At 45.0% G+C, this 20414-nt stretch overlaps 2 protein-coding genes across 3 annotated transcripts; one reads left to right on the top strand and one right to left on the bottom strand.

The window, feature by feature from the left end:
* Positions 1-4513: 4513 nt before the first annotated feature.
* Positions 4514-7482, top strand: LOC127295262 (probable methyltransferase PMT2). The gene is made up of 7 exons (XM_051325175.2): positions 4514-4730; positions 4825-5501; positions 5579-5789; positions 5900-6188; positions 6345-6716; positions 6801-6878; positions 6953-7482. Exons 2-7 carry the CDS (start codon positions 4851-4853, stop codon positions 7218-7220), a joined length of 1869 nt encoding a protein of 622 aa, XP_051181135.1. The 5' UTR covers positions 4514-4730; positions 4825-4850; the 3' UTR covers positions 7221-7482.
* Positions 7483-7715: 233 nt separating this feature from the next.
* Positions 7716-12546, bottom strand: LOC127295263 (transcription factor BHLH062). Of its 2 annotated transcripts, none has more exons than XM_051325177.2 (5): positions 12305-12546; positions 11399-11488; positions 9810-9925; positions 8846-8973; positions 7716-8423 (listed from the first exon to the last, which is right to left on the bottom strand). In XM_051325177.2, the coding sequence occupies exons 2-5, from the start codon at positions 11470-11472 to the stop codon at positions 7938-7940; spliced, it is 804 nt and encodes a 267-aa protein (XP_051181137.1). In that variant the 5' UTR covers positions 11473-11488; positions 12305-12546; the 3' UTR covers positions 7716-7937. The 2 variants fall into 2 exon arrangements, with proteins under 2 accessions (XP_051181137.1, XP_051181136.1); XM_051325176.2 differs by lacking the exon at positions 12305-12546 and adding an exon at positions 11943-12066.
* Between the last annotated feature and the right edge of the window lie 7868 nt (positions 12547-20414).

Here is a 20414-nt window from a genome sequence, read left to right as displayed (position 1 = left end):
TATATATATCACACTTTGGAGGTAGAAGATTCTCGTGTAAAGAAAGAGACCAATACAAAATGTCATACAAAATGCGCGATGCTTGAAGCTTGATCATGTGAATGGGTTGCAATTTCAGCTAGCTGAAAGTTAAAAAATGTGTATTTTCTCCCTTCGTGAGGTTGTCTTTTTTTAGAACATAGTACAACGCAGACACTCACAAACATGCACATACATTTACCCCTATGAACTCACACACGCACACCCTACCCCTATGAGCATCTTCGAGGAATCGAGTTGGCATATCTTGAGATTGATGAAGTCACCACTTGCTCCTCGCTATTGACGGGCACGTCACCTACCACTGAAAGCATAGCGTCGGTAAATCCTGAAATTAATCCAAGTAAATGCAAACACCCATGCCAAATCTAGAACTTGAATATGGGTAGGCTGGTTCCACCACAAGGAACCTAACCACCAAAGCAAAGCTTAGTTTGACTTCGTGAGGTTGTCGTGTTGTTTTTTATGTTTCATTATTAGTAGCAAACAATATCAACATGTCGTCGTTTATTAGGAAACATACCAGTGTGTTGTAGCGGGAAAGAAAAATTCAAAAACACAAGAAAACGCAAAATCATCTTTCTTCAATTTCCTGGCACTATAATTTAGGCATATCTCATCTATGGTCCAGTCCACATGATTATTGTAAACTTTCCTATCATCTGAAAGTTAAAAAAATTGTAACAACAGAAGCATCATTTGGAGGATAATAGATTGAGCAAAAGGCTTAGACTCCGCTTGAGGATCCATCCTACGGCTCAGCCACGCAAGACACCATGAGCTACCTCTCTCTCCTGTTGTTGATGGTCAGACACAGCGTAGTAGCATAGCATAGAGTAGCATGCAAATGGATGTTGAAGATATGTCCGAGAGGCAATAAAAAAGAGTTAATGAGTTATTATATCTTTATGTTTATGATAAATATTTATATCTCATGTTATAATTGTATTAACCGGAAGCATTGATACATCTGTGTTTTGTAACAAAACGGAGTCCCTAGTAAGGCTCTCGTTTAGCTAACTTGTTGATTAATCGATCATCAAAGTTTCATGTTCATGAACATTGGATGTTGTTAATAACAAGATTATGTCATTAGGAGAATGATATGATGGACACACACCGATCGTAAGCATAGAAATAAGATCAAGTCATTGAGTTTGTTTTGATGTAGCTCTTAAATGCATGAGATTGTGTTAATCACTAACACTAGAAGAATGCTTTGATAACATGAAACGCCACACCGTAACAGGGTGATTATAAAGGTGGCGTTGGGTATTATGAAACTGATAGTTCAGGATCATAAATCAAGAGTGGGATTTGTCACCAGTGGGCCCACCATCCGGGAGAGGCCACATGGGCCGGGGGTGCATCTTGGCCTCTTGGGCCAGACGCACCAAGCCCTGAAGGGTAAGATCAAATCCTAGAGATAAGATCAATCCCATGAAAATAGGGGGCAATCTTGGTGTTGGGGGAGCCCCCCCTCTCCATGCGCTGACCCTAGAGGTGGGGCCAAGGGAGGCCAGCCCTGGCCGCTCCATCCCTCTATAAATAGAGGTGAGGGGGAGGCCAGCCACACTTTGACACCCAAACCCTAGTCGCCACCCTCTCTCTCTCCTATCTCATGCACCGGCTTGGCGAAGCCCTGCATGATTTCTACTCCACACCACCACACCGTCGTGCTGCTGGGATTCCATGGAGGATCTATTACATCTGATGCCCGCTGGAGCGGGGAGAGGACGTCATCATCGACACCGTACGTGTGGCCAAGTACGGAGGTGCTGCCCGCTTGCAGCGCCGAAAGGAGTTTATCTCGAACTTGAGTTCAGAAAAGAGTACGACTACTTCATCCATGAGATCTGATCTCATTACCACAAGAGTAGGGGTGGACACGCAGCTCAAGGCTCTAGGCTCAAGGCTTGGATCGGGCATGACTTGGCTCGAAGGTGCGACAAAACAAGCCTAAACCTTCCGACCAAGGCTCAACAATCCCGCTCGATGAAGCTCACAAGCCGGATTGAAGACTCGATGTAATAAAAAATACACATTGATCTTTGCTATAAATGTAGCATTTCACAATAATAAACACCAATTCAACATCAATACAGGGATGGAGCCAACAAGGTGGATGGGTGGGGCATGCCCCACCCTAAGATTTTGGTATGTTAGCTTGTGTACCAGGTATATATCTTAGAGAGAGAAAAATAAAGGCCTGGCCCAGGTAGCGAACCAAAAAGGATGGCCCCTAAATTTTCTAGTTATCGTTCCAGTCCTAAGTTCTGATCGTCCCTAGACGCTAGAGGACGGTAGGCCGCTAGGCAGGGTCGATCGCTCCAGCGGAAATAGTGACGACCACGGCAGTAGTGATAACGAGCAGCACTGAGGCGAAAAGGGAGGGAGCCTATGGCAGCACCCAACAAGCTGAGGCGTAAAATTTGAATAGCCTTAAATTTTAATTATACAATCGGTGTATAGGTTGATTCTTAATCAGTACATACATAAGTTTTCAGTGTAATTAATCACATAATATGGTGGTTTATTTTTTGAGGGAAACAGAGAATTAGATGAGTTGACTTGTAACTATGCTGCAGCGTAGTACTGTTGAAATATTAAAATTAATGAAACTTTGCATCATATGTATTTTAAAGTACAACCAAGATAATTCCTATATGCAAACATCAGACCCAATCTACCTTTTGTGCTTTAGAAAATTTTATACCATGTGACAAAAAATATGTTTACTTGCTCCACCCTAGCGTAAAATCCTGGATTCGCCACTACATCAATATATCTATAATATTGTCTAACAAGTTTCACAAAGTACCAATAAGAAAAACAGTAGCATATATCAGAAGTTCGGCGCATAAATGCATGCACTTAGTAGTGTTATACATCACCGACACATGCACTTAGTTCGAGAAATACCAATAGACCATCAACAAATACATCTTCCTAGGACATGGTATCATTCTTTCATGAGAATTGTATTTCTCATTAGAGCCATTTGCCGGCTGCACACAGAGTAAACCCATCGATACAATCACACTAAATAAACATAAGGCAATGAGCAATGCTACACCTACGGGATTTTTGCTACGGGAATCACTTACGGGCTGAGGTGGAGAGCTGACAACAAACCCACGATCCTAAAATCAAGGAGAGCAAACTGATTTGAACCAACCAGGTGCATGCACCTCACCCCGTAGGTTTTTATCCCGTAAGATCTGCACGTAAGTGTAGGATTATTGTAAGGCAATACATGTAGTGGTGTTGTTGCATCAATTACCGTTCGTGGTGGACAATCTGCTGCTGATAGCTGTCATGGTCATGGTGAATCTGTTGCTCCTATTGCAACGATGTCGGTCTAGTTAAAGGGATGTCGAGCAGGAGGAGCATGTGGTGAAGAATCAGAAAGGCGCAACCGGTGGCGGAGATGAGAAAAAGGAGCAGCCGGTGGCGGGAACTTGTGAAGGTCTGGTTGGAGGAAACGAGCAGTCTACTAACACCTTCGATTCGGATTACCGGATTGCACTACTAAAAAAATTCCTTCAGATCCTAGTTTTATCGAATCCACTGAAAGATCAATTTTGGTGTAACATCACTCAGGCGAAACTTCTAGTATTTGTTTAATTCATGTCTTAGCGGACAAACGTTTTGTTGTGAATGGTTGTGTATCGATGATTGGAGATAGGCCTAGGCTGTAGGTTTCCTCATGCAGTTGTGCGTTAGTAGATGGGATTTAAAAGATAAAATAAAACACACATGTGCAACATCATAATCAAGGTAAAAGATACAACATTGATGTGAGCAGTGTGTCCTAATATGCACCATGATGCCGCATCCCGCGGTTTTCACGGATCAATTGTCCATCCCAATTTTTTCCGCATGCATTTCGTCTAAGTTGCAACTCATTCGTAACTTCCCAGATAGCACTAATTCAAATATGATATTTAGTTAAATTCAAGGGCTTACATATTATTTTCGCAGTTGCATGCTAGGTAATCTGAAAAAATCTCGGTTGCAATCAACTAGGTTAGTATGAATCACGAAGCAACCTGCTGTAGGAGTCAACTGAGATTTTTCTGAGATTTAGCAAAATAAAATACTACATCTATCTATAAAAGGATGTCACAAATTTGGCTAAATTTAGATTATCTAGATACTTTTTACTTTATAAATTCTTTTGAATTTAGACAAATCTTCGATATTCTTTTATAAAAGGGGAGTAGAAAACATTGTCCATTGAATTCACTATGATATGTGCTTTGCAATTCGTGCTAGAAAATTTTATTATGTTTCATCAAGTATCAGGATTCTGAAACATATTGATATACTAGATCATCAAAATTAATTGATTACATGCACGGGAGGTCCCATGCATGGGACAAAGTCATTTCCCCTCGAGTAGAATTTTTTGCATGCTCCTAAATTTCTCTACGGAAATCTCCCTTTCTTTAGGCCTCTTCTCTCCTTTACCCATCACTATACCCAAAACTTCCAAGATCCGCTTATTCCTCCCTTATCGTTGTGTATTGTGAACAAACACACTAGCCACATTGGATACGTACCCGTTGTCCTCTTCTCCCGCGCACCTCTTCCTCAACCAAAATCAATCAGATGCAACAACAGTGTCTCAATTCATCACGTCGTGTTGATCGATCCATTTCGGTCTGATCATACCATAATCAATCAAGGTACATGCATGCATGTAATTGACAAATTGATCATTAATTGTTGGGTGTTAATTTCTTGTTCCATGTTGATTGGTTTGTTCTTGATGTGTTGTAGGTTTTGATCGATCGTTGATCAATACCATGGCGATCAAGGGCAACTCGGGGGAGTACAGGGCTCGGAGCCCGCTGGCCATGGTGGTCGCCGTCCTGCTGTGCTGCTTCTTCTACGTGCTCGGCGCCTGGCAGCGCAGCGGCTACGGCAAGGGCGACCGCATCGCGGTGGCGGTGACTCGTCAGACGGCCTGCGCCGACGCCTCCGCGGCCGGGCTCAGCTTCGAGACGCACCACGCCGGCGCGAACCTGTCGACGTCCGGCCTTGGCGAGCCACCGCCAACGTTCGCGCCGTGCGCGGCGGCGCTGGCTGACCACACCCCGTGCCACGACCAGGACCGGGCCATGAAGTTCCCGCGGAAGAACATGGTGTACCGGGAGCGGCACTGCCCGTCGGACGGCGAGCGGCTGCGGTGCCTCGTCCCGGCGCCGCCGGGGTACGTCACACCGTTCCCGTGGCCCAAGAGCCGAGACTACGTGCCCTACGCCAACGCGCCGTACAAGAGCCTCACCGTCGAGAAGGCCGTCCAGAACTGGGTCCAGTACGAGGGCGCCGTTTTCCGCTTCCCCGGGGGCGGCACCCAGTTCCCGCACGGCGCCGACAAGTACATCGACCAGCTCGCAAACGTCGTCCCTTTCGCCGACGGCACCGTCCGCACCGTGCTCGACACCGGCTGCGGCGTAAGCACATTCGTTCCATTCTCGCGCTGCCTTTACACTTTGGTTACATCGATCTTGTTGACGTATGTCCATGTCAGGTGGCGAGCCTGGGCGCGTATCTGGACTCCCGTGGCGTGATCGCCATGTCCTTCGCGCCGCGGGACTCGCACGAGGCGCAGGTGCAGTTCGCGCTAGAGCGCGGCGTGCCGGCCTTCATCGGCGTCCTCGGTTCCGTCAAGCTCCCCTTCCCTTCGAGCTCATTCGACATGGCGCACTGTTCCCGCTGCCTCATCCCCTGGTCCGGCAACGGTGAGACAGCACTCGACGGCTCGGTCTCCAGTCCAGAGTCCGGCCGGTGCGTCCATACACGCATGCCATTGACATGACTCATGAGACTGATCGATGAAGTTTCGATGCAGGCGGGATGTACATGATGGAGGTGGACCGTGTTCTCCGGCCAGGCGGGTACTGGGTGCTCTCCGGCCCGCCTATCAACTGGAAGGCCAACTACCGGAAGTGGGAGCGCACCAAGGAGGATCTCTCCGGCGAGCAGAAGAGGATCGAAGAGTACGCAGAGATGCTCTGCTGGGAGAAGCTCACCGAGATGAGCGAGGTCGGCGTGTGGCGGAAGCGGACGGACACGGCCGCGTGTCCAGCCAGGCCGGCGGCGGTCCGGACCTGCGACCCGGCCAATCCCGACGACGTCTGGTAATAGAAATGCCACTAGTAGTACTCTTGCTCTGGTAAATGTCAACAGTCAAGATCGTCTTCTTGGCCGTTGATTCGTGAGGCACGGTTTGTACCATGCCACGTCGTTTTTAGCGGCACACGGCAAGGATTGCACTGAAAAACTGTTGGGTACAGGTACAAGAACATGGAGACGTGCATCACACAGTCCACCGCCGCCGCCGGAGGACAGCTGCAGCCATTCCCGGCGCGGCTGAAGGCCGTTCCGCCACGGATAAGTTCAGGCGCCATTCCTGGGTTTACCGTGGAGTCGTACGAGGAGGAGAACCGGCAGTGGGAGAAGCATGTCAAGGCTTACAGGAAGGTCAACTACAAGCTTGACACGGAGCGGTACAGGAACATCCTGGACATGAATGCCGGCGTGGGTGGCTTCGCCGCGGCCCTCTTCTCCCCAAAGTCTTGGGTCATGAACGTCGTGCCCACCGCCGCCGAGCTCTCTACCCTCGGTGTCATCTACGAGAGGGGCCTCATCGGCATCTACCATGACTGGTAAGTAAGCTCCCCTTGCCTGCCTTCCTCTGAAACATCATGTGAAGTAATGTTTCTTGGTTTCTGCTCCTTGTTGTTCTTCAGGTGTGAGGCCTTCTCAACTTACCCAAGGACCTACGACCTCATCCATGCCAATGGAGTATTCAGCCTCTACAGGGACAGGTGAGTCACTCACAGAATGAGTGTGCCCTTTGAAGTGCTGTGTCAACTTTCTAACAATCTGATGGCTGGATCAGGTGCAAGATGGAGGACATCATGCTAGAGATGGACCGGATTCTGCGCCCCGAGGGCACGGTGATCCTCCGGGACGACATCGACGTCCTGCTGCAGGTGCAGAAGCTGGCCACCGGAATGCGTTGGAAGACGATGATGGCAAACCACGAGGACAGCCCACACATCCCAGAGAAGGTGCTCTACGCCGTCAAGCGTTACTGGACCGCCGACGGTGATAACAGTTCTGAAGAGAACGGAAGTTCATCAGAGGGCAAGGGCTCAGATGTATGAAATGATGAGTGAGCACTGCAGCTCTGGAAGCAACCTGATTTGGGATAGGCATGTGATTATGTTGAATTCATGCTGAGTTTTTCTAGAGTGTAGAAGTGAGATCAGCAGGTCTATTCCATTTATTATAACTAGGATGGAACTTTTCTTCTTTTTTGGAGAAGGTAGGATGAACAATTCTAATGCTTCATACAAGGTGCCTGAGTTTGACAGATTTCACAAACGTGCTGTTACACTAAGAAATTGCATTTTCATGTGCCGTTTTCACCGGATTGAACTATTATTTTCATAATAAGGTATGATATTTTGCATAGATAAGTTATTAATCAAACACACAGGGAACACACAAGAGTGCGGTTATGGACAGATAACCTTAAAATTGCATTATTTTCCTCTTCAAACTAAACAATTATATCTGCAATGTTTTGTACTCTGGTGATCCACCTTGCTGTTGAGAACCTCGGCAAAAATATATCACAGACTATCAAGTTCTCCAGGTTACAAATTTGACTAGCCTGCACCAAAATTATATGCAAACATAATTGTACATTATTCGAATAAAAGCTTCAAATATAGCGAAACTAGTTGGGTTTTTTTTTGACGTTGAAACTAAACTAGTAGGTTTGAACTAGTAAGGTGAGTGGCTTCTTGGTATTTACAGGGGAGCTGTTCCCCAAGTACTGATCTTTAACACTGTCAGTTGGCTAACCCTTTTTTTCACTATTTTCTATTTCTCGGTGAACCACTGGTTCTGCTTTCTTCTTGTGATGCTCTTGGAAGGCTGAGGCGTAGCTGTCCAGGCAAGGAAACAGCATGTCCCAAGGAAGTAGCTGGGTTGCTTCTATGTCGGGAAGATTCTCGATCCGGTGATGCTGATGTCCCTGGGAAGAGCTGGAGCTCCCGAGGGTGTGATGCTACCTGACCAGAACCAACAGACTGATGTCGCTGATTCTGCAGTGGAGATGGTGCGTTCATTGGGTGTGCCAAGGGCAGGGTGCTTAAATTAGAATCATTGCCCCATATATGATTTCGCGTCGGTTGAGTTGCTAAATGAGCGCTGCTGCTCCCAATTGGATGTGACATCCCAAGGCTGCTTGGATTGAGGCTGTTGTTTCTCATCCTTGCACAAAGCTCATTCTGTAGTTCTATTATCTGGGCTTTCAGTGTAGCATTCTCGTCTTGCAGCTCGTTCTTCTCTGAACCGACCTGTTGATAAGTGTAAGTTAGGCTTAAAAGTGAAGGTAATGCAAGTAACCTGAAACAACTACAAACATTTGATAAATCAAGCAAGCAGCAATATTGTAGCAGCACCAACCTCTTGTTTAAAAGGAAACACGTTAATGGCAATTATTTTATATGTCAGTAGATTGCAATGAAGGCATTGGCTACAAGTACAATAAATACAAGTTTTTTAGAAGCAACACACATGCTAGATATTCATCCTTGTGGTGAAGAAGGAAGCAGTTATCATGTAGGGCATATTTTGGGTTTCAAACGTCATCATTGACCCTTTGGAGTTGGTCTATAATTTGTTTCCATTGGTCAAGTAACACAAGAATCCATGTAGTATACAATATGTTCAAAATTTGGAGCAGAAGTATACAAGCACTTTTATTTTCAAAACTCACATATTGGCGCTCAGTTAGAAGAGCAGACTGTTCCTTTCTAAGAGATTCAACTTGAGTAAACAAATCTCGCAGTACCCGTGCAGCATCACCCAAAACTGTAGCTTTTCCACTATTTTGTCGATCATGATCTGTAATAGCAGAACTATGTCTATTAGAAACAATATGTAGAATATATTTGTACAACAACAACAATAAGCATGCAGGAGGTAAAGGTACAGGTTAAAACTGAGTAATGGTTAGTGATAGCATGAATAACGCTGGTGGATAATTGCATACAAATTATTATCCATTGTTGCATACTTATTTTCGGAATGTCTAATAAAAACCTTCTATATGGTCTAAATAACAAGTTAATGTCAACTTTCCCCTTCAGAATTTTGTTCTCAGAGCAACATGTGGTGGACCACTCAAAAGTGAGCTTCGAAACAAACAGAAAAGCCAGCCCTTTCACAAGGGAATATTTAGCAATTTCAACAAAATGGGACCCATGTAGACTTTTAGAATCCTGGAAAGCTAGGATGAGAAAAACAGGAAGATGGTGCACACTGTGTGTGCAACCTGTGCATGCCTATGACACAACAGCATATAATTAAAGAGGGAATCAACATATGCTCTTTCAGTTGCCGCATCAATACTATGAACACATACTACGCATCAGATATGTATGATCACTAGAATAAACACATAACCTAATTTTAAGGTTTAACTTTGTCCTCTCTGGGATCTATATATAGTGTATTGTTTGCCAGTTGCCATCAAGTAATTAAAAAGGGGCACATGAGTCCAAGTGGAGGGAACAGAATCAAGTAATCTATGTGCAATAATTGGTATTTTTCTCAAAAGGGCAAATTAGATATGTACCAGATGGTCATTCATCTGGTACATTAGATAATTGGTATTTTTCTCAAAAGGGCAAATTAGATATGTACCAGATGGTCATTCATTAATGATGCATTGTACTAACCTAGCATACTGCTGAGCTCAACAAAAAGGTCATTCAACTGGTCACGCTTAAGTTTCTCTCGTTCAGCTTTATGATTTTTCTTTGGAGTTTTTTCCTGGGATCTTTGGTTAGGAGACCTGCACCAAAAAAAAATCTTCAGAATAAGAAAAAAATGTATACGAGGGAGGAGGGTAGCATTTATAGGAAATTAAGATGTGAAATTAATGACCACGCCTAGGTTCAGAATAATACGAAGGTGCAAATTTACGAATTTGGCAAACTTCAGGACATTGACAAAGACTAAGTCTAAGCAACTCTGTGGTGATATATATTCCCAGCCCTTCTCCATCAGTTCATACTTTTGGGTGATCTGGCTGATACATGAATTTAATATGGTATTAGAGCCAAGAGGTCTCAAGTTCAAGACCCAGCCAGACATCCAATTCAATACTCTGTACTCTGAAAAATATTCTAATATCAAAGTAGCATGAAACACATCTCTGGATTTCTCAACAAAATTGTTGTTTTAAACTTCAAAAACTAATCGCTTTAATAGAAACTCATGGTACACTTTACCTGATATCTATGCAACATAGCCTACAGTTCATACAACAATGCCTAACTGCAAGTCTTTATGGCAAGTACTGCCCCCAGATTCATATTGCCGAACACAAGATAAATGAGCAGGATGGAACTACGGCACCATGTGCTTAATTTCGTGTTTGAATTCCTAAATCACCTTCAGTTTTAGAAGTTTCTTCTATTTTATGTTTGTATTTATAGGAAAATTTAATCTCATGGATTTCTCTGTTTGTGCTCTGTACATATGGCATTTTCTTTTAAGGCTTGTGCCAGCTCAGAGAACATAATCCTTATAATTGGAAACACACAAAGGAAAACATAAATTTTAGTGGGCCCATACACCCAAAATCATCAAAATTCTAGCCCTGACATGATGCAGATGCAATATAATCAGGTGAAATGTAGAGTCTATTGGAGCAGATGAGCCTCCTCCTCTACAAGAATAGCTGAATAAGTAACACATCACTTATGGCCTTTTAACAGGTTAGCGAACAGCTCCACTTGGAAACATAAGTACTGATCAGCATGCAGCTTTATGGTTATAAAACAGATTTAGAATATGAAGAGCAGAACTGTGTTGAATTAGGAGGATGGTCACAAAGAACTGAACAGGGTAAGTTTGAGCGCATCTTATCAGTAACTAAGTCAGTGTCACAACTTAAACTTTTGATATATACCTATTGGTAGTGATGTTCGCTATGATTATCGTTATTGATGTTGGCTGGGTCAAATGAGGAGATTGTGATCTTCAGGTGGAAGTTTAGTAATTTAGACCAAGATAAGAAGATGTGACTAATAAAAAAATCTAGCTGTAAATGCATCCTGGTTCATTCGCATGGTAGCTTATGATCATTCCCTATGCTGGTAAGTCATAATCTCATCAATTTGCAAACAGAAAAAATTTAGCATGACAAATAATTGACTGTGTGCATCCTAGGCTAATTGGCCAAAGTAAGAAGGTGAAATGAATTACAGCTATCTAAGTAAATGAAAAGTGGAAAGAGGAAGAGAGGTAATTAAAGACCAACCCATCGACACGCTTTTCGGCAGCAGAATTTGAGCTGCCAGGCAGTGAACCTGAGCTGTCCGTATCAGCCACCATCCCAAGGTTTTGGTTCCTGCATAACACGAAAAGAGATAAAGCTGAAATCCAAGTAACAAGAAGGGCAAGCTAATGTAAATATCTGACTACAAGGAATGTCAAGTTTAGTTCATTTACAGACTCCATGGTATCACGTGAAGTGGTGGCATGGAGAATCCAAAGTTGTTAATACAATCAAGAACTAGTACAGAACCATGGACATTTTTATAGGAGATAATAAATGCTGCAAATAATACCATCAAGATACTACCAACTTTTCATTTGGAGGAAGTTCATGTCAACAACAGACAGCCTATATGGATCCATATAATTCCATACCAATATATAACGCCTGAGACGATACTAGTATCAATCATAACCCACCTACCAAAAAAAAAAACATCAACAACTCCTTTTCTACCTCATAACAACCTTTTCAAAACCATCAACCGCCGTAACAGTGAATCATAAAACCAATTGATTCATATTACCTATGATCTACAAAGAATCCGGTAGACCGTATCCGCATATCAACATGACTATTCCAACTAGAAAAGCTACACGGCGAACACCATGATACAATCTACAAGAAGAAGACGAAAAATCATATGGAGCTGTTCATGTTGCGCTAGGCCCAGAAGTCCCCACTGATGAATCTCAACCCACACCCCCAAGACCAAGAGAGCAGCTCTCCTCGCCGTACTTCTGACCAGCTTTGACCCTCAGCGCGCATAACTAGCCCTAGCAAGCCATAGCTAGAACAGAAATAAAGCCATGTATGTATACGATCTGCCCCCACCAAATCAGCTGAAGGAATTCACATATATGAAGAAGCAGTATTTGGTTGCCCTACCTCAGTTTCGGTGGATCTTGATCCGGTGCGGCCGGCCGTCCTGAGGAGGGTGGAGGCGAGCGGGAGGGGGGGCCGCCTAACTGGGGGAGGAGACGAGAGGGGAGGGAGGCGAGCACGCGACGAGCGTGTGGCGGCCACCCACGCCCTCACACTTGTGTGATGCATGCGCCAGCGAGGTGACACATGGCGGTGCGCGTCGCCGTCGGACCCACGGGGATTCCGGTGTCTGATTGACGCCCCGGGGAGTGGGGATCGATCATCCGATGATCATCACCTCCCGGTGGACCGGGATTGGGGATAATGCTCACATGCTCTGCTGGCACTAGTAGACCTTTTGCCTGGGCTGGGTGGGCTTGGATAGGGGGCCCATCCTTTCCAAGTCTTAGAGCAAGATCCGCGTATCCAGGGCACCCAAACGCGAATTTGGGGTTCGAAAAGCACACACAGTTCAAATATGGCATATGAAACTGTAAATTAAAAAACGCGCGTAAAAGAAGAACGGTTCGATGCTTGCAGTTCATCCTAAATTCAGCTGCATTGCAGTACTACATTACAGCAAAAGTAAAACAATCCGTCGGGGCAGTACATTGCAGCAAAATTGGCTCACCCCCCCCCCGGAGTCCTGTGCCGTGGCGGATCCACGTCGGCTCACTCCTCGTCGCTGACGAGGTCAACGAACACGCGGTCCTGCTCGACGGCGATGTGTCGCCATTCCTTGGCCTTGTCCGCGTCCTGCTGGCTGGAGCGCGCGATGAGGCCAACGACGGTGTCGAGCTCCCGCTCCGCGACGAAATCGCCCAGCGCGAGGCCCGCGTTGACGTCGAGCTGCGGTAGGAGCTTCTTGAACTCCTCGTCGTCGAGGTAGTCGCCCTAGGCGAAGTGGGAGAGGCACGGCGGCTCCGGCTCCGGCTCCGTCTCCATCTTCACCACCAGCGCCGTCGGCAGACACTGGCGGGAGCTCGACACCGAGGACGATGACGCCTCGGAAGAGGACGCGGTGACGCCACTCCGACTCGCGCTTGGCAAAGGTGGGCGACGCGGCGACGCCGTAGTTGTGGTAGCGGTAGCTACCGCGGATGCACGCCGCGTCGGACTTCACCTTCTCCGCCTCCGTCTTCTCGCCGGCGGGAGGAACAGTGGAGCTCCCACTGCGCTCGGTGGAGCGTCTGCCGCGGCCCACCTGGCCGACCCCACGCCCTGCCACCATCGTCGCTGGCGGGGGTGGGGACTGTCGATCTGCGTTCTACCGCGTCGATTGCTCGCCGGAGGAGTGGCGATTGCTCGTCGGCGGGAGGCGAAGAGGCGGAGGAGCGGATGGGGTTTGACCCCCATCCGCCTCGCTGACCGCTATATATGCCGGCGTTTTGGCGATTTGGGCTGCGGCCTGGATCCGTTATTCGGGCCAGACCACCGATGCGGGTCTGGTCTGGCCCAAAATAGTGCCGAAAACCGCATATCGGCCCACCGCCACGTTTGCAGGCCGATATGCCGTATCTGCTAGAGATGCTCTTAGAGCATCTCCAGTCGCGTCCCCCAAAGCAAATTGGGGCGCGTCGGACCAAAAAACGGTTCCAGCCGCATCCCCCAAAGCCCAATTTTGTACGGCGCGCCCCGATACGGTGTCCGGCGCCCCGAGCCCGTCCCCGCCTGATACGCGTAAAGCACACGTCCATTGGGAACCCCAAGTGGAAGGTATGATGCGTATAGAAGCAAGTTTCCCTCAGTAAGAAACCAAGGTTTATCGAACCAGTAGGAGCCAAGAAGCACGTTGAAGGTTGATGGCGGCGAAGTGTAGTGCGGCGCAACACCAGGGATTCCGGCGCCAACGTGGAACCTGCACAGCACAATCAAAATACTTTGCCCCAACGTAACAGTGAGGTTGTCAATCTCACCGGCTTGCTGTAACAAAGGATTAGATGTATGATGTGGAAGATGATGTTTGCGAAGAACAGTAAAGAACAATTGCAGTAGATTGTATTTCAGATGTAAAGAATGGACCGGGGTCCACAGTTCACTAGTGGTGTCTCTCCCATAAGATAAATAGCATGTTGGGTGAACAAATTACAGTTGGGCAATTGACAAATAAAGAAGGCATAACAATGCACATACATATATCATGATGAGTACTATGAGATTTAATCAGGGCATTACGACAAAGTACATAGACCGCTATCCAGCATGCATCTATGCCTATAAAGTCCACTTTCAGGTTATCATCCGAACCCCTTCCGGTATTAAGTTGCAAGCAACAGACAATTGCATTAAGTATGGTGCGTAATATAATCAACACAAATATCCTTAGACAAAGCATCGATGTTTTATCCCTAGTGGCAACAGCACATCCACAACCTTAGAACTTTATGTCAACATCGTCCCGATTCAATGGAGGCATGAACCCACTATCGAGCATAAATACTCCCTCTTGGAGTTACAAGTATCAACTTGGCCAGAGCCTCTACTAGCAACGGAGAGCATGCAAGAACATAAATAACATATATGATAGATTGATAATAACCTTGACATCGTATTCAATATTCATCGGATCCCAACAAACACAACATGTAGCATTACAAATAGATGATCTTGATCATGATAGGCAGCTCACAAGATCTAACATGATAGCACAATGAGGAGAAGATGACCATCTAGCTACTGCTATGGACCCATAGTCCAGGGGTGAACTACTCACACATCGATCCGGAGGCGATCATGGCGATGAAGAGTCCTCCGGGAGATGATTCCCCTCTCCGGCAGGGTGCCGGAGGCGATCTCCTGAATCCCCCAAGATGGGATTGGCGGCGGCTGCGTCTCTGGAAGGTTTTCCGTATCGTGGCTCTCGGTACAGAGGGTTTCGCGACGAAGGCTTTAAGTAGGCGGAAGGGCAAGTCAGGGGCGTCACGAGGGACCCACACGCTAGGGCCACGCGGGCCCAAGCCTGGCCGCGCCGCCCTAGTGTGGCGTCGCCTCGTGGCCCCACTTCGTATCTCCCTCGGTCTTCTGGAAGCTTCGTGGAAAAATAAGCCCCTCGGCGTTGATTTCGTCCAATTCCGAGAATATTTTCTTACTAGGATTTCTGAAACCAAAAACAGCAGAAAACAACAACTGGCTCTTCGGCATCTCGTCAATAGGTTAGTGCCGGAAAATGCATAATAATGACATATAATGTGTATAAAACATGTGAGTATCATCATAAAAGTAGCATGGAACATAAGAAATTATGGATACGTTTGAGACGTATCAAGCATCCCCAAGCTTAGTTCCTACTCGCCCTCGAGTAGGTAAACGATAACAAAGATAATTTCTGAAGTGACATGCTATCATAATCTTGATCAATACTATTGTAAAGCACATGAGATGAATGCAGCGATTCGAAGCAATGATGAAGATAATGAGTAAACAACTGAATCATATAGCAAAGACTTTTCATGAATAATACTTTCAAGACAAGCATCAATAAGACTTGCATAACAGTTAACTCATAAGCAATAAGTTCTTAGTAGAAAGCTTTGAAACAACACAAAGGAAGATATAAGTTTCAGCGGTTGCTTTCAACTTCAACATGTATATCTCATGGATAATTGTCAACACAAAGTAATATAACAAATGCAATAGGTAAACATGTAAGAATCAATGCACACAGTTTACACAAGTGTTTGCTTCTAAGATAGAAAGAATAGGTAAACTGACTCAACAATAAAGTAGAAGAATGGCCCTTCGCTGAGGGAAGCATGGATTACTATTTTTGTGCTAGAGCTTTTCATTTTGAAAACATAGAAACAATTTTGTCAATGGTGGTAATAAATCATATGTGTTATGTATAAGATATCTTATAAGTTGCAAGCCTCATGCATAGAATACTAATAGTGCTCGCACCTTGTTCTAATTAGCTTGGATTAACACGGATTATCATTGCATAACATATGTTTCAACCAAGTGTCATAAAGGGGTACCTCTATGCCGCCTGTACAAGGGTCTAAGGAGAAAGTTCGCATTGGATTTCTCGCTTTTGATCATTCTCAACTTAGACACCCATACCGGGACAACATAGACAACAGATAATGGACTCCTCTTTAATGCATAAGCATTCAACAACAGTTAATATTCTCATAAGAGATTGAGGATTTATTGTCCAAACTAAAACTTCCACCATGATTCATGGCTTTAGTTAGCGGCCCAATGTTCTTCTCTAACAATATGCATACTCAAACCATTTGATCATGAAAATCGCTCTTACTTCAGACAAGACAAACATGCATAGCAACTCACATGATATTCAACAAAGGTAAAAGTTGATGGCGTCCCCAGAAACATGGTTACCGCTCAACAAGCAACTTATTAAGAAATAAGATACATAAGTACATATTCTTCACCACAATAGTTTTTAAGGCTATTTTCCCATGAGCTATATATTGTAAAGGCAAAGAATAGAAGTTTAAAGGTAGCACTCAAGTAATGTACTTTGGAATGGCAGAGAAATACCATGTGGTAGGTAGGTATGGTGGACACAAATGGCATAGTTTTTGGCTCAAGAATTTGGATGCACGAGAAGAATCCCTCTCAATACAAGGCTAGGCTAGCAAGGTTGTTTGAAGCAAACTCAAGTATAAAATGGTGCAGCAAGACTCACATATGAACATATTGTAAGTATATAAGACTTTACATCGTCTCCTTGTTGTTCAAACACCCCAACCAGAAAATATCTAGACTTAGAGAGACCAATCATGCAAACCAAATTTTAACAAGCTCTATGTAGTTCTTCATTAATAGGTGCAAAGTACATGATGCAAGAGCTTAAACATGATTTATATGAGCACAACAATTGCCAAGTATCAAATTATTCAAGACATTATACCATTTACCACATGCGGCATTTTCCGTTTCCAACCATATATCAATGAACGAAGTAGTTCAACCTTCGCAATGAACATTAAGAATAAAGCTAAGAACACATGTGTTCATATGCAACAGCGGAGCATGTCTCTCTCCCACATAAAGAATGCTAGGATCCGATTTTATTCAAACAAAACAAAAATAAAAACAAACAGACGCTCCAAGCAAAGCACATAAGATGTGACTGAATAAAAATATAGTTTCACTAGAGGTGGCCTGATAAGTTGTCGATGAAGAAGGGGATGCCCAAGGCATCCCCAAACTTAGATGCTTGAGTCTTCTTAAAATATGCAGGGATGAACCACGGGGGCATCCCCAAGCTTAGACTTTTCACTCTTCTTGATCATATTGTATCATCCTCCTCTCTTGACCCTTGAAAACTTCCTCCACACCAAACTCGAAACAAACTCATTAGAGGGTTAGTGCATAATTGAAAACTCATACATTCAGAGGTGACATAATCATTCTTAACACTTCTGGACATTGCACAAAGCTACTGAAAGTTAATGGAACAAAGAAATGTTGGAGATATGCCCAAGAGGCAATAATAAAATGGTTATTATAATATCTTTGAGTTTATGATAATGTTTACATACCATGCTATAATTGTATTAACCGAAACATTGATACATGTGTGTTATGTGAACAACAAGGAGTCCCTAGTAAGCCTCTTGTATAACTAGCTTGTTGATTAATAGATGATCATCATTTCATGATCATGAACATTGGATGTTATTAATAACAAGGTTATGTCATTATGTGAATGATATAATGGACACACCCAATTAAGCGTAGCATAAGATCACGTCATTAAGTTATTTGCTATAAGCTTTCGATACATAGTTACCTAGTCCTTATGACCATGAGATCATGTAAATCACTTATACCGGAAAGGTACTTTGATTACATCAAACGCCACTGCGTAAATGGGTGGTTATAAAGTTGGGATTAAGTATCCGGAAAGTATGAGTTGAGGCATATGGATCAACAGTGGGATTTGTCCATCCCGATGACGGATAGATATACTCTGGGCCCTCTCGGTGGAATGTCGTCTAATAGCTTGCAAGCATATGAATGGTTCATAAGAGACCACATACCACGGTACGAGTAAAGAGTACTTGTCATGAGATGAGGTTGAACGAGGTATAGAGATACCGATGATCAAACCTCGGACAAGTAAAATATCGCGTGACAAAGGGAATTGGTATCGTATGTGAATGGTTCATTCGATCACTAAAGTCATCGTTGAATATGTGGGAGCCATTATGGATCTCCAGATCCCGCTATTGGTTATTGGTCGGAGAGAAGTTTCAACCATGTCTACATAGTTCGCGAACCGTAGGGTGACACACTTAAGGTTTGATGTCGTTTAAGTAGATATGGAATATGGAATGGAGTTCGAAGTTTTGTTCGGAGTCTCGGATGGGATCCAGGACATCACGAGGAGTTCCGGAATGGTCCGGAGAATAAGATTCATATATAGGAAGTCACTTTCCAAGTTTGGAAATGATCCGGTGAATTTATGGAAGGTGGTTTCTAGAATTATCCGGAAATAAATCACTATGGAAGGAGGAGTCCCGGAGGGACTCCACAAACCCTAACCAGCCAACCAAGTGGGAGGGTGGAGTCCATGGTGGACTCCACCTCCTTGGCTGGCCAAAAAAAAAGGGAAAGGGGAGAGTCCCTGTCCCTCTAGGTTTCGTCCATAAGGCAGTTTTTCTGTTGGGGTCTTATTCGAAGACTTTGGGCAAACCCTTGGGGTTCCACCTATATAATGAGGAGGAGAGGGAGGGGACAGCCCATGGCTTGGCCGCACCACCCCTGCCCCCTTGAGGCCGGCGCCCATGGCACCCCCTCTCCCCAAACCCTAGCCTCCCCTCCTCCACATACAAACTCCCGCAGCGCATAGGCGAAGCCCTGCCGGAGTTCTCCACCACCACCGCCACCACGCCGTCGTGCTGCCGGGATTCCGAGGAGGATCTACTACTTCCGCTGCCCGCTGGAACAGGGAGAAGGACGTCGTCATCAACACCGAACGTGTGACCGAGTACGGAGGTGCTGCCCGATCGTGGCACCGTGATCAAGATCTTCTACGCGCTTTTGCAAGCGGCAAGTGATCGTCTACCGCAGCAATAAGAGCCTACTCTTATAGGCTTTGGAAATCTTCAAGGGTGAGTCTTGATCATCCCCTCGTTGCTCCCGTCTTCTAGATTGCATCTTGGCTTGGATTGCGTTCTCGCGGTAGGAAATTTTTTGTTTTCTATGCAACGAATCCCTACAGTGGTATCAGAGCCGTGTCTATGCATAGATGGTTGCACGAGTAGAACACAATTGTTTGTGGGCGTTGATGCTTTGTTGTCTTTAGTTCGAGTACTTTGCATCTTTGTGGCATGGTGGGATGAAGCGGCTCGGGCTAACTTTACATGACCGCGTTCATGAGACTTGCTCCACGTTCGACATGCAACTTGTATTGCATAAGTGGCTTTGCGGGTGTCTGTCTCTCCCACCATAGTGAAGATTCAATTTACTCTTTCTATTGACAACACTAGTATCACCGTTGTGGTTCATGTTCGTAGGTAGATTAGATCTTACTCGAAAACCCTACACCACGTAAAATATGCAAACCAAATTAGAGACGTCTAACTTGTTTTTGCAGGTTTTGGTGATGTGATATGGCCATGATGTGATGATGAATATGTATGAGATGATCATTATTGTATTGTGGCAACCGGCAGGAGCCTTATGGTTGTCTTTAAATTTCATGTTGAGTAGTATTTCAAAGTAGTTGTAATAGTTGCTACATGAGGTGAACAACCATGAAGACGGCGCCATGGACCTTGACGCTACGCCGACGATGATGGAGATCATGCCCGTTGATGATGGAGATCATGGCCGTGCTTTGGAGATGAAGATCGAAGGCGCAAAGACAAAAGGGCCATATCATATCACATATGAATTGCATGTGATGTTAATCCTTTATGCATCTTATTTTGCTTAGAACGCGGCGGTAGCATTATAAGATGATCCCTCACATTAATATCAAGATAATAAAGTGTTCTCCCCTCGTATGCACTGTTGCCAAAGTTCGTCGTTTCAAAGCATCTCGTGATGATCGGATGTGATAGATTCAACGTTCATATACAACGGGTGTAAGCCATGTTGCACACGCGGAATACTTGGGTTTGCTTGACGAGCCTAGCATGTACAGACATGGCCTCGG

Source organism: Lolium perenne, chromosome 4 (assembly GCF_019359855.2).
Source record: "Lolium perenne isolate Kyuss_39 chromosome 4, Kyuss_2.0, whole genome shotgun sequence".
Classification (NCBI taxonomy): domain Eukaryota; kingdom Viridiplantae; phylum Streptophyta; class Magnoliopsida; order Poales; family Poaceae; genus Lolium; species Lolium perenne.
This window is presented reverse-complemented; position numbering and strand designations above follow the sequence as displayed.

What these genes read in the sequence shown, in the direction of transcription:
- LOC127295262 (XM_051325175.2), top strand. Translation starts at nt 4,851, where the DNA reads ATGGCGATCAAGGGCAACTCGGGGGAGTACAGGGCTCGGAGCCCGCTG. An exon ending in GCCAATCCCGACGACGTCTG is followed by an intron (nt 6,189 to 6,344) that starts GTAATAGAAATG and finishes TGTTGGGTACAG; the next exon opens with GTACAAGAACATGGAGACGT. An exon ending in ATCGGCATCTACCATGACTG is followed by an intron (nt 6,717 to 6,800) that starts GTAAGTAAGCTC and finishes GTTGTTCTTCAG; the next exon opens with GTGTGAGGCCTTCTCAACTT.
- LOC127295263 (XM_051325176.2), bottom strand. Translation starts at nt 11,980, where the DNA reads ATGCGGATACGGTCTACCGGATTCTTTGTAGATCATAG. An exon ending in GCCGAAAAGCGTGTCGATGG is followed by an intron (nt 9,926 to 11,398) that starts GTTGGTCTTTAA and finishes TTTTTGGTGCAG; the next exon opens with GTCTCCTAACCAAAGATCCC. An exon ending in TGAGCTCAGCAGTATGCTAG is followed by an intron (nt 8,974 to 9,809) that starts GTTAGTACAATG and finishes CTGCTATTACAG; the next exon opens with ATCATGATCGACAAAATAGT.